This window comes from Bos indicus x Bos taurus, chromosome 16 (genome assembly GCF_003369695.1).
Source record: "Bos indicus x Bos taurus breed Angus x Brahman F1 hybrid chromosome 16, Bos_hybrid_MaternalHap_v2.0, whole genome shotgun sequence".
In the NCBI taxonomy this organism is placed as follows: domain Eukaryota; kingdom Metazoa; phylum Chordata; class Mammalia; order Artiodactyla; family Bovidae; genus Bos; species Bos indicus x Bos taurus.
In genome coordinates, this window is record NC_040091.1 from 53,652,585 (window position 1) to 53,676,109 (window position 23,525).

At 41.2% G+C, this 23,525-nt stretch overlaps 1 protein-coding gene and 1 pseudogene across 1 annotated transcript; both read left to right on the top strand.

Moving 5' to 3' along the window:
- Positions 1 to 871: 871 nt before the first annotated feature.
- Positions 872 to 3,217, top strand: LOC113906227 (PRAME family member 8-like). The gene is made up of 4 exons (XM_027564118.1): positions 872 to 1,116; positions 1,540 to 1,882; positions 2,030 to 2,109; positions 2,869 to 3,217. Exons 1-4 carry the CDS (start codon positions 872 to 874, stop codon positions 3,215 to 3,217), a joined length of 1,017 nt encoding a protein of 338 aa, XP_027419919.1.
- An 8,134-nt stretch (positions 3,218 to 11,351) lies between these two features.
- On the top strand, positions 11,352 to 14,452 carry LOC113906228 (annotated as a pseudogene).
- The last annotated feature ends 9,073 nt before the right edge of the window (positions 14,453 to 23,525 follow it).

Genomic DNA, 23,525 nt, shown 5'->3' on the forward strand with positions numbered 1-23,525 from the left:
AGAATCTTCCTGCTCTGGAGACATAAGCTGAGTTCTCCAGTGTCTGGGGTCTGAGCACCCTGCCAGCCGCTTCAGACCAGTACGTTACCACTGTCATAAAAGAATACCCTTTCCTTCCCCACAGTTAGCTACTCTTGAAGACTGACTTGTAGTTCTGGATGGCAGGGAGAGTTTTCAAAAATTTATTTCTTTATGATGAACCCATTTCAGGTGTTAGTTTTGCCTCTCAGTGTAGTTTTGCCTGAATCGCAAACATTTTCATTAGTGCTTTAGCTGGTATCATTTTTTTTAACATCTTTACCCATATTTAAAATATCTGTTTGGAGTTTTGTTTCATGAGATTTCAAATACACATTTTTTACACAAATGGCATTCATGTCAGGGGAAACTAAGGATGGAGGCTGTGTGGGTCCCCATGACCTTCCTCCTCTCATAGATTGAGGGCTCCAAGTGGTGGTCTGATGTCTTCTGCTCGTAAAGACTGGAGTGAGCTTTCAGGCTCCTTGATACTCACATCCAGGTGGGACACGAATTAAGCAAAGCACTGGGTGGAAATGAAATGGCTAGTGGTTGCCTTTCCTCCTCATTGATACTTGTGAGAAGCTTGTTCAGAATCCAGTAGGGAAAGAGTCATAACTTTGTGCCCATTGAGGCCTGAATGTCATATGGTCTAATCGAGGCACTTACACGTCTGCCAGAGCTGAGACCTCAGTCCTGAGTAGATTTCTCTGAAGGGTTGGGAGATTGTCTTAGATGTGTTCCTCTTTGGCTTGACATGGATTCTTTGTTCCTTAGCAGTTTCCAGAGGATTCCTTTTGAAGCAGAGTCAGGATGAGTCCCGACCCCACCCAGACTTTTGGACCTGGCTGGAATGCACCTGGTCAGGGAAGATGCCTTGGTCTGTTCTGCTCTGGAGTTTCTGCCCACGGAACTCCTCCCACCCCTCTTCATGGACGCCTTCCATGGGAGACACATCAAGACCCTAAAGGCCATGGTGCAAGCCTGGCCCTTTGTCTGCCTGCCTCTGGGGGGCCTCATTGACCTGCCTCATGTGGGGCCCCTACAAGAAGTGCTGGAAGCACCTGATGTCCTGCTTGCCCAGAAGGTTCATTCCAAGTGAGTCGGATCCAGATAGCTTGATGGGGTTCTGGGCATCCTGGAAGAGACATCTGGGCTGGACTAAGTGGATGGCCAATGGATGGGCAAGAGGGTTCTGAGGATGGCAGTGAAGAAGCTCAGAGGCCTTGGCTTACTACGGAAAATATTTTACTGATGTGTAAATGTGCCTACAATGCAAGGGGGTTGAAAGAGCATGCCCTATCTCCTTCTTATGATGCTTAATCCCACTAGAAGTGGAGAACTAGAAAGGAGAAGAGGAGAAAGGGAGTTGGAGGAAAGAGAGGCAGAAGAGGGCAAGGCAGCAGGTGATGAGATATGTGAAATAAAAGCACCGGTGGGCAGTCATTTGTCAAATTCTGAGACTGTGGTTGCATTCTGTGTGGATTTTAATGCATCCCTGTTAATCTCCTGTCCTTATAGGAGGTGCAAACTGCGGGTGCTAGATTTGCGGAATACTGGCCAGAGCTTCTGGAGCATGTGGTCTGGAGCCAGCACCCATGGGTTCTCAAGCTTCGGAATGGCACCAGTGGCTGAGCAGAGCTCGAAGACCCATCAGCCCTTGGCTCCCCTGAAGATATACATAGAGCTTTGCCTGAAGAAAATGACCCTGGATAACTTCCTTACCTACCTCCTCAGGTGGATGGAGCAGAGAAAAGCTTCCATTCACCTCTGCTGTAAGAAGCTGACCATCTTTGCAATGCCCGTGGAAAACGTCATGAAGATCCTGAATACGGTGCAGCTGGACTGCATCCAGGAGGTGCAAGTGAGTTGGATTTGGCATCTGTCCACCCTGGCCAAGTTTGCTCCTCTCCTGGGTCAGATGAGCAACATGCAGAGACTCCTTCTCTCCTGCATTCACATGTCTGCCCTTGAGAAGCAGGAGTAGCAAGTTGTCCTATTCACCTCTAAGTTTCTCAAGCTGTACCATCTCCAAGATCTCTATTTAGACTCTCCCTCCTTCCTTGAAGGCTGCCTGGACCAGATGCTCGGGTGAGTGTGTACAACTGGCTGTTAGCAGTGAACACAACATTGGCAAGTCAAGCACACTGGGTTCTTTGCTGCTCTATCCTGAGCTGTGCTATCATCACCACCGAAATCAAGGTAGAGGAACAGGGACACCATACTAGAAAGCTGTGGATATGGTTGTTTGGATCCAGTGAGGGTGGGCATGGGTCCTTCCTTAGAAAGGGAAAACTATGTCAGATAATTTAGTAAAATAGGTAGGCGAAGAGGGCATTAAAGAAGGGAAACCACCTCAGACTTGAGCAGTTTCAAAAAGATGGTCTGGGATTTCCCTGATGGTCCAGTGGTTAGGACTCTGCTCTTTCAGTGTTGAATACTCAGGTTTGATCCCTGGTGGGGGAAGTAAGGTTGCATAAGTGGCATATGTGGTACAGCCAGAAAAAAAGACAGTGAGGGAGAGAGACAGAGAGAAGAGGTCTGAACACAATGAGCTTGTCTCAAATGACTAGTCCCTAAAATGTTATCTTTTGCTCCAGTTAAGTTAGTTAATATTTAAGATACGCATGATTCTGAGAGGATGGTAGTGAAGCATGTCCAGAGATCATACAAAGCTGCAAGTGGTTTGCTGGTGATGCAGAGATGAAATGTCAGCTAAAAGGAGAATAGTCATTCTGGGTACTGATGCAGTTAGTAGGACCTTGTCTTTGTGCAAATCACCTATCTGACAACTTTAGCTCAGCTGCTACCCTGCTTTCTCAGACCTAATTGCTTCTTCCCCCACCCCAGATTTCTGAGGACCCTCTTGGATCACCTGGCAATAACTAACTGCTGGCTTACAGAATCAGACCTGACCCATCTGTCCCAGTGCCCGAACATCCATGAGCTCAAAGGCCTGGATCTGAGTGGGATCATCATGACTGACTTTAGTCCTGAGATCCTCCACATTCTTCTTGAGCAAGTTGCAGCCACCCTCAAGGAACTGAACTTAGAGCAGTGTGGGATCACAGAGTCCCAACTTGAGTCCATCCTGCCTGTTCTGAGCTGCTGTTCTCAGCTCAGGACCTTCAGTCTGTGTCGGAATGCCCATCATGGAGAAGCTTCTGAGTCACACCACTGGGCTGTTCTACTTAAGTGATGAGTTTTACCCTGCCCCTCAGGAGGGTTACAGCCCTCATGGAATCCTCCACCTGGGCGGACTGGCTGAGCTTCGGGATAAACTCATTGAGATTATGCAGGATTTAGGATTTCCAAGGGCCATCTGGCTTAGCTCCAGCCCATGTCCTCGCTGGAGCAATAAGACATTCTATCCCAAGGAGCCCTTTCTGTATCAATGTTACATGTCTGCCTAGTTGGATGAATCTGTCAAAGCTTTCTTCTGAGCACTTGGAAACTAAAATCTAGGCAATAGCTGCATCATGAAAGGAAAACTGACCCATGGTTTCAGACATCAGTTCACTATGAATGGGAGAAGGAAAGATGATACAGCAGGGGTGATTGTAGAGAACTGTAGACTCTGGGAGTGACAGGACATTTGGGAATATGTGTTTATACATTCAAATATGAACTTATAGTTTTGGAGGTCAATATAGGCTTGAGATCCACATGTTGAAGCTTTTCCGGGGTAGATGTTTGTAAACCAATGATCAGAAATAAAGAGATCCTCAGTGAAGACCAACTGTTGCCCTCCATGATTTATTACTCTCTTTTTCAGCTTATACCTCAGTAATCTCCAGTTATTAATCTAGAAAAAGGCACTGAGTTGTCTATTATCCAAAGCCTTATCAATTCTGCACATTCCTTATTCTGTCTGGAGCACTTCTTACCGTATCTTTGCTTACATCTTTTGCTGTTCAGTAGATTAATAGACAAAGGGGAGCATACTCAGTAAGATGGTCAGCAAGCCAAATGACAAATCCTGAAATTTACAGCAGAATCAGTGTTTATTTACAAGACAGTCACAAGATGAGACAGGAGAACAAATCTGAGACCTAGCACTTCAAAGAGAAAGGAGCAGGGATATTTGTAGTGAAGAGCATAGGGAGATTGCAGGTTCAAGAAAAGGTGAGTGAATGCAGGGAAAATCTGAGGTAGCTGCTGCTCTCTGCAGGTTTATCAGAGTTTCATGCCTTTTCATGGAATACACATCCAGAAGATGGTGGCATTAGCATGATCTGAGGATAGAGATTTTGGCCTTCTCTTGGAAAAAGGTCATCTACTGTACACTCATGGAAACCTAATTGAAAGTTCCACGGTCAGTACTGGAGTGAACTGGGTAAGGCTAGATCCATGATCCAAAAAACTTCAAGAACCATTACTATAGTGACTGTATACCAGAGATGTTAAAATGGGTGTGGTTAAGGGAGTCTTGTCATAAACTGTTTAAACTCTGGGATACTTGCAGGGTAATGCAATTTGCTTGAACACTGAAAGTGAGCATGACAGGTGAAGACAGGTGAAGACATTTGCTGTTGTTGTTGTTGTATTTAATTTTATTTTATTTTTTAACTTTACAATATTGTATTGGTTTTGCCATGTTGTTGTTGTTCCATAGCTAAGTCATGTCTGACTCCTTCTGACCCCAAGGACTTAGCACGCCAGGCTCCTCTGTCCTTCAGTATGTCCCAGAGTTCGTTCAAATTTAGGTCCATTGAGTCAGTGAAGCTATGTAACCGTCTCATCCTCTGTCACTCCCTTCTCTTTTTGCCTTCAATCTTTCCCAACATCAGGGTCTTTTAAAATTAATTGGCTCTTCACATCAGGTGGCCAAAGTATTGGCACTTCAGCAACAGCCCTTCCAGTGAATATTCAGGAATGATTTCCTCTAGGATTGACTGGTTTAATCTTCTGTCAGTCCAAGGGACTCTCAAGAGTCTTCTCCAGCACCACAATTTGAAAGCACCAATTTTTTGGCAGTCTTTCTTATGGTCCCACTGTCACATTCATACATGACTACTTGAAAAACCATAGCTTTGTATGAATCACTGTCAGCAAAGTGATATCTTTGCTTTTTAATACTCTGTCTAGGTTTGCCATAGCTTTCCTTTTAAGGAGCAGATGTCTTTTAATTTCATGGCTGCAGTCAATGTCCACAGTGATTTTGAAGTCCAAGAAAATAAAATCTGTCACCTCTTTCACTTTTTCTTCTTTTATTTACCATGACATGATGGGACGAGATGGCATAATCTTATGTTTTTTAATGTTGAGTTTCAAGCCAGTTTCTTCACTCTCCTCTTTCATCTTCATCAAGAGAATCTGTTTTTCCTCCTCAATTTCTATTATTAGAATGGTATCATCTGTATATCTGAGGTTGTTGATATTTCTCCTGGAAATCCTGATTCTAGCTTGTGACTCATCCAGCCTGATATTTCACATGATTAAACTCTTGAAAGCAAAAACAGGCAGGGTGACAATATGCAGACTTATCAAGCTCCTTTCCCAATTTTCAACCAGTTAGTTTTTCCATGTCGGATTCTAACTGTTGGTTCTAAACCCACATACAGATTTCTCAGAACACAGGTAAGGTAGTCTGGTACTACCTCTTTCAGAATTTTCCATAGTTTGTTGTGATCCACATAGTCAAAAGCTTTAGTGCAGGCAATGAAGCAGAGTTCAGTTCGGTTCAGTCAGTCACTCAGTAGTGTCTGACTATTTGTGAACCCATGGACTGCAGCATGCCAGGCTTCCCTGTCCATCACCAATGCCCGGAGCTTGCTCAAACTCATGGCCATTGAGTCGGTGATGCCATCCAACCATCTCATCCTCTGTCGTCGCTTTCTCCTGTCTTCAATCTTTCCCACATCAGGGTATTTTCAAATGAGTCAGTTTTTAGAATCAGATGGCCAAAGTATTGGAGTTTCAGCTTCAGCATCAGTCCTTCGAATGAATATTCAGGACTGATTTCCTTTAGGATTGACTGGTTTGATCTCCTTGCAGTCCAAGGAACTCTCAAGAGTCTTCTTCAACACCACAGTTCAAAAGCACCAATTGTTCACTGGAGTGGGCACTGGAGAGGGCTACCCACTCCAGTATTCTGGCCTAGAGAATTCCATGGACTGTATAGTCCATGAGGTCTCAGAGAGTCGGACATGACTAAGTGACTTTCACTTTCACAACCAGAATACTGCCCAGATTTAATGCTTCCTCTCAGCAACTTATGGGCCAGGAAGCATAGTGCTTCTTGGCTTAAATCGCTGCCTGTATCTGCTGAATTGTGAATGAAGTCCATTTACATGATGGAAAATATTTTCCTCTATTGTCATAGTTCTGAATTAAATTTGCCTTTACCACTTACACCTGTGTCAGTTGCTGATTTTTATTTTTGGCACAATTTCCCAGCAGATTACTGCTCAAGAGCAAAGGTCCTTCTGAATATCCCCGAGATTCCCACATATCTGAGAATGACCAACTTGGAGCTTGTCCACTGTTGTAGATTTCTATATCAGCTCAAGATGTTTCTTCATATAATTAGTTTCTTTTTAAAAGATTTAATTTAAATATAGTTGATTTACAGTGCTGTGTTTAATTTCTACTGTATAGCAAACTGACTCAGTTTTACATATATATATACACATACATTATTTTGCATATTATTTTCCATTACACTTTATAACAGGATACTGAATATAGTTTCTTTTGCTGCACAGTAGAATCTTGTTGCTTACGCATCCTGAAGATGGTGACTGCAGCCGTTAAATCAAAAGACGCTTGTTCCTTGGAAGCCCAGGAGGAGGGCATGGCAATCCACTCCAGTATTCTTGCCTTTAGAATCCCATTGACAGAAAAGCCTGCCAGGCTAGAGTTCATGGAGTTGCAAAGAGTCAGACACAACTGTAGCAACTTAGCACCCATGTTCCTTGGAAGAAAATCTATGATAAACCTAGATAGCATATTAAAAAACAGAGCCATTACTTTGCCTACGAAGATGTGTATAGTCAAAGCTATGGTTTTTTCAGTAGTCATGTATGGATGTGAGAGTTGGACCATAAAAAGGCTAAGTGCTGAAGAATTGATGCCTTCAAACTGCAGTGCTGGGGAAGACTCTTGAGAGTCACTTGGGTAGCAAGAAGATCAAATCAGTCAATTCTAAAGGCAATCACCCCTGAATATTCATTGGAAAAACTGACGCTGAAGGTAAAGCTGTAATACTTTCGCCACCTTATGTGAAGAGCTGACTCATTGGCAAAAAGCCTGATGCTGGGAAAGATTGAAGTCAGGAGGAGAAGGGGACGACACAGGATGAGATGGTTGGGTAGCATCACTGACTCAATGGACAGAGTTTGAGCAAGCTCTGGGAGATGGTGAAGGACAGGGAGGCCTGGAGCACTGCAGTCCATGAGGTTGCAAAGATTCGGACACAACTGAGCAACTGAACAACTATATATGACAGTTTGAATCTGCCAATCCAAACCTCCCCTTCCCCACACCCCTCCCCAGTGGCCACCACAAGTCTGTTCTCTATGCCTTTTATTCTGTTTCATTTTCATAGGTGAGCTCATTTGTGCCACATCTTTGACTCCATATATACATGACAACATAGGGTATTTGTCTTTCATTTTTTCACTTGCTTCGTTAGTATCATCTCTAAGTTCATCTTCATTACTGCAACCAGCAATAGTTTATTCTTTTTAATGGCTCAATAATATCACATCTTCCTTATCCATTCTTCTGTCAGTGGACATTTAGGTTGTTTCCATGTCTTGGGTATTTTAAATGATGCTAATATGAACCCAGGGGAACACATATATTTTTGAATTACAATTTTTTCTTCTGGGTATATGCCCAGGGGTGGGGTTGATGGATCACATGAGAATTCCATTTTTAGTTTTATGAGGAGCTTCCATACTGTTTTCCCTGGTGGCTGCACAATTTACGTTCCCACCAACAGTGTAAGAGGATTCCCTATTCTTCAGAGGCTCACGGGCATTTATTAATTCGATTTAAAGTCCCTTTTATTTATCATTGAACTGAAGGTGCTGGACTGCAAGGGGATGAAAGGTGAGCCTTTAAAACAGTGTTCTTTTTAGATCTCATAGAAGCTTTGATCCCATAGAATCATCCCAACCTTAGACTTTGAAATTTCAAAATTTCTACTAACATCACGTGAAGTCTCTCAGACAGTCCTTTCTAACATTTAGGTTTCCCGTCAGCTCTGGAGCAGACAGTGGTCCTTTGGATACTGTCAGCTAAATATTCTCTGGGAAGATTCCCCTGCTTGACAGTGACCTTGGTTCATCTGCCTACAAATGGGGAAAATATGAGTTAGGTTTAGGTTTTCTCTGATGGTTATCTAAAGGTTATATAAAAGTGCCCACACGGTTGCTCCCCAGTTTGTGTTCAAAATCAGAGATGCTTATGATTATCATTGTTACTAATCTCACTCTATTGGAAGTATGTATTGATGGCCTGGGATTTAATATGTCTGTTGAGTAGAATCCAATTTAACCATGTTTTATGCAAAGGGCATTCAAACCCATAGAAGAAACATGGTGAATGGAATCTTCAGGAAAGTGACCAAAGGAGTGAACAGCTTTCAAATAGTCATCACTAAGGTGGCCAGAGGTGTACAAGAATAGTTTGGGCATCAAATAAATGGGGTGGGAGAGAGGCAAGGAAATTGTTTAAGCTAGGTTCCCTTTCATGGGTGCCGTTACACTCAAAAGAAACTGTGTGGTGCAGCCTCGGGTGGGAGTCACCCCTGATTGTGGCACAACTTGAAACACCGGATTCTTGACCTTGGGACCACCAGGGAAGTTCCCAGAAAAGTGTTGATCTTAATGAGCACAGAAACACAATTTTCTTTCTGTACCTAATGGAGTCACCTTGACCAGAATCTGTATCGAACTTACCTAAGTTTGAAGAAATAGTAACTGTCTAAATACACTTATAAAAAAGGTGGATTCATGTTGATGTGTGACAGAACCAATAAAGTAATTAACCTCCAATTAAAATAAATAAATTTATTATACAGAATGAAGTGAGTCAAAGAAAAAGGTAAATATTATATTCTAACACATATATACAGAATCTAGAAGAATGGTACTGAAGAACTTATTTGCAGGGCAGCAGTGGAGAAACAGACCTAGAGAATAGACTTATGGACATGGGGAGAGGGGAGGAGAGGGTGAGATGTATGGAAAGAGTAACATGGAAACTTACATCACCATATGTAGCATATACAACCAATGGGAATTTGCTGTATGGCTCAAGAAACTCAAACAGGGGCTCTATATCAACCTAGAGGGGTGGGATCGGGAGGGAGATGGGAGGGAAGTTCAAAAGGAAGGGGATATATGTATACCTATGGCTGATTCATGTTGAAGTTTGACAGAAAACAATAAAATTCTGTAAAGCAATTATCCTTCAATAAAAAAAAAAAGAAAAAAAAAAAAAGAGGGGGCCAATAAGATTATAGCTTGGCTTCCATGACCACTGGAAAATGGTTCAGGCTGCTAGCCATCTGGAAGCTGTCCTCAGTGAGAAAAAAATCTTAAGAAAACCTCTTCTGATAGCACCTGTCCCTGGGTGACAGTGTTATTTTCCAGTGACCCACATTTATTTTCCTCTGGTGCCATGCTCCCGAAGAGTCCACAGTGCCCACCATTAGTAACTGTCAGTCTTGGAAATGTCTGATCCCAGGACTCCACCTCTCCCTCTTCTCACATATTAGATTACATCTTTTAATGTTGTTTGCTGGACTGATCCCAAATTTCTAGAGGAAACACCCTCCAAGATGGCACTGTCCCCTGTGAGCCACCATATTTTCATTTCAAAATATCACCCAGAATAGCAGCTTTAAATCATCCTTTTTCTTAAAATAAAGGAGAGAAAGACATGTATTTTACACTGTTGGGATCATTCACAAGGTCCCTTTAGGAATGCCCAGTTCAAAACTCTCCTGATCCACTCTTACATCTCCTTTGTTGCCTGTATAGGCTCACAATCTTCTATGTTTCCTACATAACACCTAAGTGACAAATTGATACAGGGACACTTTTTTATTATTTTTGTATCTTTTGGGAATATCTGGACTGTTTTTATGAAGCTGTGTTAATTCTGGGACATTCTGATAATTTTGACTGGGCCAAAGTTCCCCCAACAAAGTTGGTTTCAAGTTATTTTCTTTCTTGTTCAATGTCAGGAACCAATAAATTGTTCCATGACCAAACCCAGGGATATAATTGTCCATATTGGTGCATATCAACCAATGTTTGTGGAGTGAATCCATGTGTGAGTTCTTGATTCCCCGACCATTATTCTGTTTCCTGAATGTATATCTGATTCAGTCACCTAATGTGGAGAAAAATGAAGATCCAATCAAAATCAATACAGTGGGCATTTTATAATCTAATCAGGCACCCCTTTCTGATTTTGCTAGTAGTTGGACAGAGGGATGATGGGATTAGAAAAACCTGTAAAAGTCTTGGCCTCTGAAGAAAGGATGCAGAATCTTCTGACTCCTGAGTCACTGGCTGAGTCCTCCACAAGGCCTATGGTCTGAGCACCACACCAACATCACAGTGGTAAGTTACTGTCAGGACTGTTCTCAGACATCTTTAGCTGACCTTAAGGGTGGCATGGAACTCAAAATGACACAGAGAGGTTTTGTGTTTTTTTAATTATTTCTCTTTAGATGATAATACTTCAGGTTTTCATTGTGCCTCTACTTGTATTTACCCTGAATCCCAATTATTTCGATTCATGCTGTAGCTGATACCATTTTCAGATAGCTTTACCATGATGATATTTTTAATAAAAATATCTGTAAATTTATTTTTTGAAATGTAAAATACTTTTTTGTGTGTACACCTGACTTTCATGTAGGAGCATTTTTTCAAATTTACTATTCGTTGTAACTGCAGTAACAGGATGGAGGCTGTGTTGCTCCACATGACAGTCTTCTTCCCATAGACTAAATGATCATCTGAAAGTCTTCCCCAAATAAAGTTTGGAGTCAACTTTCAGGCTCTTGGTAACCACTTCTCAGTGGGACATGAATTAAACAAAGAAGTGGATGTATCTGAATGTACTAGTGGTTGAGATGCTTGTTACTGAAACCAGTAGGGGAAAAGCTACAGCTTTGTGCCCAGTGAACCCACAGTATCAAAAGGAACAACTGAAGGGCTTCCACCCTTGCCAGTGCATAGATCTTGGCCTTGACTAGGTTCTTCTGAAGGGCTGGGAGACAGTCTATGGTGTGCTCACATTTGCCCTGAAATGGGTGCTTTGTTGCTTGGCATTTTCCACAGGATTCCTTTTGGCGAAGAGTCAGGATGAATGTCCCAACCCCACCCAGACTCCTGGACCTCTCAAGAACAAGCCTGCTGAGGGAGGAGGACTCAGTCATTTCTGCTTTGGAGTTTCTACCCACGGAGCTCTTCCCACCCCTCTTCATGGAAGCATCCCAAGGGGGACACATTGAGACTCTGAAGGCCATGGTGCAAACCTGGCCCTTTGTCCTCCTGCCTCTGGGGGCCCTGATTGACCTGCCTCATGTGGGACCCCTACAAGCAGTGCTGGAAGCACTTGACGTCCTTCTTGCCCAGAAGGTTCCCTCAAGGTGAGCCTGACTTGGGGAACCTGGTAAAATCCTGGGTGTCCCAGAGAAGACAGCTGGGGTGAGGGAATGTGGGTGCAAAGGAATGGACCAGAGGGTTCTGAAGATGGAAATGAAGAAGGCCTGTCTCATTAAGGGAAGTGCCTCTGGAAGCATAAGAGTGCCTGTAATGAACAGGAGCCTGAAATATCATGTACTTCTCCTCTTAGTGATCCTTAAAGTTACTAGAAGTGAAGATTCAGAAAGGACAAGAAAAGAAAGCGAGATGGAAGAAAGTCAGAGAGGAAAGAGGGCAAGACAGCAGGTGACATCAGTAATCTGAAATTACAGCGGAGGAGAGCAGTGTGAGCTTAATTTTTGTGGCTATTTTTTCTTTCTGGGTGGATTTTAATGCATCTCTACCAATCTCCTTTTTCTCTATAGGAGGTGCAAACTGCAGGTGCTAGATTTGCAGGACACTGGTCATAAACTCTGGAGCATGTGGTCTGGAGCCAACAATCATGGATGTACAAGCTCAGGAAGAGCACCAGTGATTGAACCCAGCTCGATAACAAAGCAGCACTTGGTGCCATTGAGGGTTTTCACAGACCTTTCCCTGAAAAAAAGGACCTTGAAAAACTTCCTCACCTACCTTCTCCAGTGGGTGGAGCAGAGAAAAGCTTCCATACATCTGTGCTGTAAGAAGCTGAAGATCTTTTCAATGTCAATGGAAAATATTGTGAAGGTCCTGAGCTTGGTGCAGCTGGACTGTATCCAGGAGGTGCAGGTGAATTGCACCTGGCATCTGTCCACCCTGGCCACTTTTGCTCCTTTCCTGGGCCACATGAGTAATCTTCAAAGACTCGTTCTCTTCCCTATCCATTTGTCTGCCTTTAGGAAGCACGAGCAGGATCACGTTGTGCAAATTACCTCCCAGTTCCTGAGGCTGGGCCACCTCTGGGATCTTCATCTGGAGTCTCCCTCCTTTCTTGAAGGCTGCCTGGACCAGATGCTCAGGTGAGTGTGCACCACTGTCTGGGTAACACTGAACATAACATTAGAATGTCAAAGTCACTGTCACTGAAGGGTGGTGTCCCATGACCATGGAAATAAAGATTGCCTGCTAAACTGTTATAGTGGCTCTTGAAAGGGACACCTTGCTGTGAAGGTATAGATTATTGACTGGGATGTTTGGATCTGGCCCTGGAGGGTTTGTAATTTCTTCATTCAGCAAAGGTGTTTATGTTCAAATGACTTCAAAATAGAGGAAATAAAGGGGACTCTGTTGGGGAATCACATCAGAGCAGAGCATTTCTGAAGAGAAGCTCTATGTTCACCAGGATTGTGGCCACAATGAGCTTGTCTTAAACTATCTGTCTGTATAACTTGTTTTTTTGTGCTCCAGACAAGGTAATTAATATAAGGGAAAGTGATGATTCTGGAGATTATGTTAATCCAGCTGAGCCAAATGGATAATAAAAAGTGATGGAAAGTTTGTAGATGATCCAGGAATGTAAGTGAGCCCATTAGCCTGGCATCACATTTGATGTTGTAGAATCTTGTGTAAGTGTATTCTTTATGAAGTTCTCTCTAGATCCACACCTGGCCAAAGATATAGGCATCTGGAGCCCAAAGTTGGACTGAAGGAATCCCTAGATTAAATAATTTTTTATTTCATCCACCTAGCAATAAAATTCAGTGATGACCACCCTTGATCGAGGCTCTGTGTCAGGCTCTCCTCTGAGCATGTTCTAGTGCCTTCCATTATACTCATTCATCCTCATAAGGAAGTGGAGTATGTTGTATTCTGCTTGATAGATGAGGGAGAGAACTTTCAAGATTCTATGAATTGACTCAATCACATAGTGAAGGTAACAGGACTGAGCCTAGATTGAGACTGGGCAATCAGTGTATTGACCCTCATCAGATGGTCAGACTTAACTTTTGCCCTGAAGAAACCATTTGCTATCACATGTAGCCACCATGGGGCTTCCCGGGTGGCACTAGTAGTAAAGAACCCGCCTGCCAGTGCAGGAGACACAAGAGACTCGGATCGGATTCCTGGGTCAGGAAGGTACCCTGGAGAAGGAAACAACAACCCACTCCAGTATTCTTGCCTGAAAATGCCATGGACAGAAGAGCCTGGTGGGCTACAGTCCACAGTGTTGCCAAGAGTCAGACTCGGCTTAGCAACTGAGTACCACACCACCGTGTAGCCACCTGGCACCCAGTTTCCAAGAACTAATTGTTTGGTTTCTCCCCAGGTGCCTGAAGACCACTTTGCACAACCTCTCAATAACCAATTGCTGACTTACGGAATCTGACTTGATCCACTTGTCCCAGTGCCCGAACATCTGTCAGCTAAAAAGCCTGGAAATTGTTGGTGTCACCATGACTGATTTTAGTCCTGAACTGCTCCAAGTTCTGCTGGAGAAAGTTGCAGCCACCATCCAGGAACTGTACTTAGACCAGTGTGGGATCATGGACTCCCAGTTTGAGGCCATCCTGCCTGCCCTAAACCGTTGCTCCCAGCTCAGTTCCTTCAGCCTATGTGGGAACCTTCTCTCCATGGCTGTCATGGAGAAGATGCTGTGACACACCACTGGGCTGCCCTGTTTAAGTCAGGAGTGGTATCCAGCCCCTCAGGAGAGTTACAGCCCTCAGTGTGTCCCCCTGGAAGGCAGACTTGCTCACCTTCGGACTCAGCTGTTAGAGATTCTGAGAGACTTAGGCCAGCCCAGGATCATCAGGATTTTCCTAAGTCCCTGTCCGCACAATGGTGAAGACTTATGTTGTCATGTGGAGCCCATTATATATAGCTATAGTACCCCTGCCTAGATGGTTGTCTCTATGAAAAGCTTTCTTCTGGGCACTTGGAAACAGAAATCTAGGACATGTGTACTTCATAACATGAAAATCTATGGTTTCAATGTGAATGGGCAAAGAAAAGATGATCCAGCGGAAGTTCAAGATTGTAAGGGGAAATGTAGACTCTGGAAAATGATGGCACTTTCAATGACATGGGTTAAATAGCATAAGAATACAGAATGTAATTTTCTGAGTATACTGAAATGGTCAGAAATAAAGAAATCTTCAGTATATATGGACTGGTGCCCTCCAGGATACAGAATCATTTTCTCTGTTTTCACCTCAAGATATTTAGTTACTGATGAAAGAAAATGCAATGAATTATCCATTATCTGAAACCTTGCTATTCCCACTAGTTCTCCATTCTGTCTTGGATTCAGCATTTATACAAAGCTACCAAAGAATTATAGTTCACCTAAGCTGCTTTAGCAGCCAGCACAGGGAGGAGCAAGGGAAAGAGTCCAGTCCTCTCTCTAGAGATAGACATTCTGAGCCTCCAGACTCCTAGGTTACCTGCTGGTACATGAGACCAGGTGACATGAACTAACATGGTGAGCAGGACTGTAGGTTTTAGCATGCTATAAACATTTGCTGTAATGTACATGTTCATTTAGTACAAATATTTGTGCTGTGATTTATATAAATAAGATCCATCTTTCAAAACTGTAAAAAAAGTTGAGTACTTAAAAAAATGCATGAAAGGCCCCATGGATTGTAACCTGCCAGGCTCCTCTGCCTATGGAATTCTCCATGCAAGACTACTAGAGTGTGTAGCCATTCCCTTCTTCAGGGGTTCTTCCCCACCCAGGGATCAAACCCTGGTCTCTTGCACTGCAGGCAGATTCTTTACTGCCTGAGGTACCAGGGAAGTCCCAGATAGAGGAGCCTGGTGGGTCCTCTGGGGTCCCATAGAGTTGGACAGGACTGAGCGATTAACATGGGGAAATAAATGAGAAAACTGTTTTTAAAAACTAAATTATAATACTAGGTAGTTCTCTGACTAATGCACGTGGATAATTTTATAAAATGCTTGAGTTCGTTTGGAGCCACCAAAGAAAATAAATTATTTTAATAATCATTCAAAAAGAACAGTTTCTTCTTTAAAAACTAATTAGAATAGGGACCTCCATGTTGGTCTAGTGGCCAAGACTCCATGTTCCCAATGAAGGGGCCCCAATTGGATCCCTGGGCAGGGAATTAGATCCCACATGCTGCAACTAAGGGTTCCCGTGCTGCAACTAAAGATGGATCCTGCATGCCACAATGGAGTTGGATGGACTGTCCTGAATGCCACAACCAGACCTGGAGCAGCCAAATAAATAAATGAATAAATAAATGTTTTTAAATTAAATAAGTCAAAATAAAAATCTGAGCCATGTGATTCCAATAACTATTTTTTAAATTTAATTTTATTTTTTAACTTTACAATATTGTATCGGTTGTGCCACACATAAAAATGAATCCACCACAGGTATACATGTGTTCCCCATCCTGAAGCCTCCTCCCTCCCCATACCATCCCTCTGGGTCGTCCCAGTGCACCAGCCCCAAGCATCCAGTATCATGCATCGAACCTGGACTAGCGACTCGTTTCATATATGATATTATACATGTTTCAATGCCATTCTCCCAAATCTCCCCACCCTCTTCCTCTCCCACAGAGTCCAAAAGACTGTTCTATACATCAGTGTCTCTTTTGCTGTCTCGTATACAGGATTATTGTTACTATCTTTCTAAATTCCATGTATATGCATTAGTATACTGTATTGGTATTTTTCTTTCTGGCTTACTTCACTCTGTATAATAGGCTCCAGTTTCATCCACCTCATTAGACCTGATTCAAATGCATTCTTTTTAATGGCTGAGTAATACTCCATTGTGTATATGTACCACAGCTTTCTTATCCATTCATCTGCTGATGGGCATTTAGGTTGCTTCCATGTCCTGGCTATTATAAACAGTGTTGCGACGAACATTGGGGTACATGTGTCTCTTTCAATTCTGGTTTCCTCAGTGTGTATGCCCAGCAGTGGGATTGCTGGATCATAAGGCAGTTCTATTTCCAGTTTTTAAAGGAATCTCCACACTGTTTTCCATAGTGGCTGTACTAGTTTGCATTCCCACCAACAGTGTAAGAGGGTTCCCTTTTCTCCACACCCTCTCCAGCATTTATTGCTTGTAGACTTTTGGATCACAGCCATTCTGACTGGCGTGAAATGGTACCTCATAGTGGTTTTGATTTGCCTTTCTCTGATAATGAGTGATGTTGAGCATCTTTTCATGTGTTTGTTAGCCATCTGTATGTCTTCTTTGGAGAAATGTCTATTTAGTTCTTTGGCCCATTTTTTGATTGGGTCATTTATTTTTCTGGGATTAAGCTGCAGGAGTTGCTTGTATATTTTTGAGATTAGGTGTTTATCAGTTGCTTCATTTGCTATTATTTTCTCCCATTCTGAAAGCTGTCTTTTCACCTTGCTTATAATTTCCTTTGTTGTGCAGAATCTTTTAAGTTTAATTAGGTCCCATTTGTTTATTTTTGCTTTTATTTCCAATATTCTGGGAGGTGGGTCATAAAGGATTCTGCTGTGATGTATGTCGGAGAGTGTTTTGCCTATGTTCTCCTCTAGAAGTTTCATAGTTTCTGGTCTTATGTTTAGATCTTTAATCCATTTTGAGTTTATTTTTGTGTATGGTGTTAGAAAGTGTTCTAGTTTCATTCTTTTACAAGTGGTTGACCAGTCCTACTCAAACTCTTCCAGAAAATTGCAGAGGAAGGTAAACTTCCAAACTCATTCTATGAGGCCACAATCACCCTAATACCAAAACCTGACAAAGATCCCACAAAAAAAGAAAACTAAAGGCCAATATCACTGATGAACATGGATGCAAAAATCCTTAACAAAATTCTAGCAATCAGAATCCAACAACACATTAAAAAGATCATACACCATGACCAAGTGGGCTTTATCCCAGGGATGCAAGGATTCTTCAATATCTGCAAATCAATCAATGTAATACACCACATTAACAAATTGAAGGATAAAAACCATATGATTATCTCAATAGATGCAGAGAAAGCCTTTGACAAAATTCAACATCCATTTATGATCAAAACTCTCCAGGAAGCAGGAATAGAAGGAACATACCTCAACATAATAAAAGCTATCTATGACAAACCCACAGCAAACATTATCCTCAATGGTGAAAAATTGACAGCATTTCCTCTAAAGTCAGGAACAAGACAAGGGTGCCCACTTTCACCACTACTATTCAACATAGTTTTGGAAGTTTTGGCTACAGCAATCAGAGCAGAAAAAGAAATAAAAGGAATCCAAATTGGAAAAGAAGAAGTAAAACTCTCACTATTTGCAGATGACATGATCCTCTACATAGAAAACTCTAAAGACTCCACCAGAAAATTACTAGAACTAATCAATGAATATAGTAAAGTTGAAGGATATAAAATCAACATACAGAAATCCCCTGCATTCTTATACACTAATAATGAGAAAATAGAAAGAGAAATTAAGGAAACAATTTCATTCACCATTGCAACAAAAAGAATAAAATACTTAGGAATATATCTACCTAAAGAAACTAAAGACCTATATACAGAAAACTATAAAACACTGGTGAAAGAAATCAAAGAGGACACTAATAGATGAAGAAATATACCATCTTCATGGATTGGAAGAATCAATATAGTGAAAATGAGTATACTACCCAAAGCAATTTATATATTCAATGCAATCCCTATCAAGCTACCAACGGTATTCTTCACAGAGATAGAACAAATAATTTCATGATTTGTATGGAAATACAAAAAAACCTCAACTAGCCAAAGCAATCTTGAGAAAGAAGAATGGAACTGGAGGAATCAACCTGCCTGACTTCAGGCTCTACTACAAGCCACAGTCATCAAGACAGTATGGTACTGGCACAAAGACAGAAATATAGATCAATGGAATAAAATAGAAAGCCCAGAGATAAATCCACGCACATATGGACACCTTATCTTTGACAAAGGAGGCAAGAATACACAATGGATTAAAGACAATCTCCAATAACTTTAAAAAATATTTAGAATAGCAAAATTTCAGAGCTGGAAGAATTACAATTGTGTTTTTAAAAATGCATTTTATATTTTAGAGAAGTTTTATCTTCTATCTAAAACTGAGCAGAAAGTAAGGGACTTCCTATGTAAATCCTGCCCTCAGCACATGCATAGCCTTCTGAGCTATCAACATTCCCCACTGGATTGGTATATTTGTTATCAATGATGAACCTACATTGATGTATCATTATCCCCCCTACATATATAGTTTATATTGAGGTTCCTTCTTGGTGTTGTGCATTCTCTGAGTTTTGTCAAGTACATAATGACATTGTAGAATTACACAGAGTGTTTGCTCTGCCTATTTATCCCTCCTCCACCTCAACCCGGAGAAAAATCTGATTATGTCACCATTCTCAGAGTTTGCCTTTTGCAAATTTTTTTTTTGCAAAAAAATATTCATAAAAAAAATAATTGTCATGTAGTTGGACTCACTTATGTAGCCTTTTCAGATTGGTTCTTTCACTTAGTAATAGACATTGAGGATACCTCCATGTCTTTTCATGGTTTGATACCATTTCATTGTTTGAATATATCACAGTTCACTGGTTCTTTCACCTTTTGAAGGACATCTTGGCTTCTTTCAAGTTTTGGCAACAATGAATAAAGCTGCTATAAGCTTCCATATGTATGCTTTTTTTGTATGGACAGAATGGACTGATACCAAGGAGTGAAACTGTTGGATTGTAGGATAAGAGTACATATTAAAATAATTTTTTTCTTGACAATCCCCCCTGTTAGACAGATACCTTTCCATGAAGAGTAGGAACAGTGTCTCTACTACCCTATGGTCCATATCAGACCACAAGGCTGTTAAGGTAGTAAATAATTACAACTGCATGATCCCTGGAAAGCTTTATCATCAGTTTATGGTCAAATGTTATTTTTTATTGAAAAGTCAATTTGGGGAAGATCAATGTCATATTATTGAATACCAGCCTTTGACTGTGTGGATCACAATAAATTGGAAAATTCTGAAAGAGATGGGAATACCAGACCACCTGACCTGTCTCTTGAGAAACCTATATGAAGGTCAGGAAGCAACAGTTAGAACTGGACATGTAACAACAGACTGGTTCCAAATAGGAAAAGGAGTACGTCAAGGCTGTATATTGTTACCCTGCTTATTTAACTTATATGCAGAGTACATCATGAGAAACGCTGGGCTGGAAGAAGCACAAGTTGGAATCAAGATTGCCAGGAGAAATGTCAATAACCTCAGATATGCAGATGACACCACCCTTATGGCAGAAAGTGAAGAGGAACTAAAGAGCCTCTTGATGAAAGTGAAAGAGGAGAGTGAAAAAGTTGGCCTAAATCTCAACATTCAGAAAACTAAGATCATAGCATCTGTTCCCACCACCTCATTGGGAATAGATGGGGAAGCAGTGGAAACAGTGTCAGACTTTGTTTCTTGGGGCTCCAAAATCACTGCAGATGGTGATTGCAGCCATGAAATCAAAAGACGCTTACTCCTTGGAAGGAAAGTTATGACCAACCTAGATAGCATATTCAAAAGCAGAGACAATTTGAATCAGTTCTAATGAGGTGGATGAAACTGGAGCCTATTATACAGAGTGAAGTAAGCCAGAAGGAAAAACATAAATACAGTATACTAACACATATATATGGAATTTAGAAAGATGGTAACAATAACCCGGTGTACGAGACAGCAAAAGAGACACTGATGTATAGAACAGTCTTATGGACTCTGTGGGAGAGGGAGAGGGTGGGAATATTTGGGAGAATGGCAATGAAACATGTAAAATATCATGTAGGAAACGAGTTGCCAGTCCAGGTTCGATGCACGATGCTGGATGCTTGGGGCTGGTGCACTGGGATGGCCCAGAGGGATGGTATGGGGAGGGAGGAGGGAGGAGGGTTCGGGATGGGGAACACATGTATACCTGTGGCGGATTCATTTTGATATTTGGCAAAACTAATACAATTATTTAAAGTTTAAAAATAAAATAAAATTAGAAAAAAAAAAAAAAAGCAGAGACATTACTTTGCCAACAAAGGTCTGTCTAGTCAAGGCTTTGGTTTTTCCAGTGGTCATGTATAGATGTGAGAGTTGGACTGTGAAGAAGGCTGAGCACCAAAGAATTGATGCTTTTGAACTGTGGTGTTGGAGAAGACTCTTGAGAGTCCCTTGGACTGCAAGGAGATCCAATCAGTCCATTCTAAAGGAGATCAGTCCTGGGTGTTCATTGGAAGAACTGATGCTAAAGCTGGAACTCCAGTACTTTGGCCACCTCATGTGAAGAGTTGACTCATTGGAAAAGACCCTGATGCTGGGAGGGACTGGGGGCAAGAAGAGAAGGGGACGACAGAGGATGAGATGACTGGATGGATCACCGACTCGATGGACAAGAGTTTAAGTAAACTCTGGGAGTTGGCGATGGACAAGGAGGCCTGGCGTGCTGCAATTCATGGGGTCGCAGAGTCAGACACGACTGAGTGACTGAACTGAACTGAATATAAATATGTAAGATATAAAAGAAATAATACTGCAGTTAATATATATGTCCATGTGAATTACCTATAAAACAAAACTCCATGTGTTTTCCATGCTCCCAGTTATACAATAATGTCATAAGGATGTACTGTACAGTGTGGGGATAAAAATTACTAATACTATATCTTACATTTGAGTACTGCTAAAAGAGTAGGTCATAAAAGTTCTCACCACAAGAAAAAACTATAACTATGTGACATAATGGTTGTTAAGTATTTATCGTGATGATCATTTTTAAATATATATATCAAATTATTTACATATACACACAAAATAAATACAATGCTATATGTCAATTGTATTTTAATAAACATGGGAAAAAATGTAATCTGAGAAAATATGCCAAAAGAGAAACTAGAAAAAAAGAGACAAAGGTTTTACTATGAAAACAGTAACAAATATTTGTATTTCTGATTGATTCAGCTGCATAAACTGAAATGGCCAGCTGAGATGGAGCAGAGAAAGTGTTGCTGGGTGATCCTGTACTAATCTTCAACACTCAGACAAAACCAAGTGTGACTGGGTGGCATGGACGTGATTAAATACCAATTTAAGGAGGAAGGATCTGTCACCTAACTTTCTCATCAATAGAGGAAAACTACCCCTTATTTTTGGTAAACTTTCTTCCTAGATTAGCAGTATTCAAAGTTCTGGTCTCAAGACTCCTTTATATTCTTAAAATGTATTGAGGATCCTAAAGAGCTTTGTGTATGTGGGGTATGTCTATCAATATTAATCATATTAGTTAAAGTGGAAGGATGCTTAAAAACTCATTTATTAACTCAATTATGCATACCAATTCAAACCTATTTCATATTTTTACCAAAAGTGGTGATGTTTTACAAAAAAATGAGCATAATATAAAAGCCAATACAATATTGTAAAGTAATTAACCTCCAATTAAAATAAATAAATTTATATTTTTTAAAAAAGAGTCATACCTAAAAAAACTAACAATTTTATTGGGATGTAATTTAAATATTTTATAAAACATCCAGTTAATCTCACCTGGTGGCTCAGATGGTAGAGTCCACCTGCTATGCAAGATACACAGGTTCAATCCCTGGGTTGTGACGATCTTCTGGATAAGGGAATGGGAACCCACTCCAGTATTCTTGCCTGGAGAATTTCATGGACAGAGGAGCCTGGTGGGCTACAGTCCTTGGGGTCATTAAGAGTTGGACACATAAATTTGGTCACATAAAGACTAACACACACACATACAATTTATATATTTTACAAAATATACACTTAAAGTATGCAATTCAATGTTTTTCAGTATACTTACAGAACTCCATAGCTGTCACCAAAATCTTAGAACATTTTTATCACCCCCAAAGAAACTCTATACCCACTAAGAGCAATGCCCCATTTTCTCACAAATGTCTCAGGTCTTGACAGCCTCTGATGTACCTTCTGACTTCACGAATTTCCCCACTTCCACTGACATTCACGTGATGGTCTGTCAGTCAGTCCTTTCCAACAATTAGGATGTCCGACAGCTCAGTGGAGGGGATCCTTCTGAGTCTCCTGCTTGAGGGAATCTACCAATCACTCACTTCCTGGAAGAGGGCAGTCTCTACTCCCTGGCTCAGATCAGAGTTTACCAGCTTAAAAAGAGGGAAAAGGGCAGTGGCATTTATATTTTCTGTGAAGATTTTTTGAAGAAGTGGATGATAAGTGCCCTTTCAATGGATGTTCAACCAACAGAGATGTTTATGATTATTATTGATACTAATCTCACTCTACGGTACCTCATGAATAAAGAATTGAAGAACTGGTTATTAAAAGTCTATTTAGTACAATCCAGCTGAACTCATTCTAATGCAAAGACCTTGATACCCAGAGTAGAAATGTAGTAAATGAAATCTTTTCAAAATATACCAAGGTGGAGAACACCTTTAAGAGAATCTCAGCTTTGGCAGCCAGTGGTGCAGAAATATTTGGGCATCGCTCTGAATGGGGGAAAGAAAGGTATGGAGAATTCGTTGGAGTTGAGGGAGATTCTCACTTTATGTCTTGAAATTTCAAAAGGATCACTGTGTGGAACCCAATGTGGCAGTCACCACTGAAAATAGTAGACAAACACCAAATATAGCTTCTGAATTCTTAGGGAAAAGGTGGTGAAATTTGTGAGCATGCTAAATATGAGGAGAAAAACAGAATTTTATTTCTATTCTTAATTGCATTGCCTCAATCAGAAATTGCATTAAACTTAGCTAAGTGTGGAGAAGCAATCATTATCAAAATATACTTGGGGGAATTCCCGGGTTGTCCAGTGGTTAAGAATCCACCTTCTAATGCAGGGGACATAGGTTTGATCCCTGGTCAGGAACTAAGATCCCACCTGCTGTGGGGCAATTAAGTCTGTGTGCCAAAATGATGGGCTTGCACATGTAAGACTGCACATGT

What these genes read in the sequence shown, in the direction of transcription:
- LOC113906227 (XM_027564118.1), top strand. Translation starts at nt 872, where the DNA reads ATGCACCTGGTCAGGGAAGATGCCTTGGTCTGTTCTGCTCTGGAGTTT. An exon ending in ACTGCATCCAGGAGGTGCAA is followed by an intron (nt 1,883 to 2,029) that starts GTGAGTTGGATT and finishes TTCACCTCTAAG; the next exon opens with TTTCTCAAGCTGTACCATCT. An exon ending in TGCCTGGACCAGATGCTCGG is followed by an intron (nt 2,110 to 2,868) that starts GTGAGTGTGTAC and finishes CCCCCACCCCAG; the next exon opens with ATTTCTGAGGACCCTCTTGG.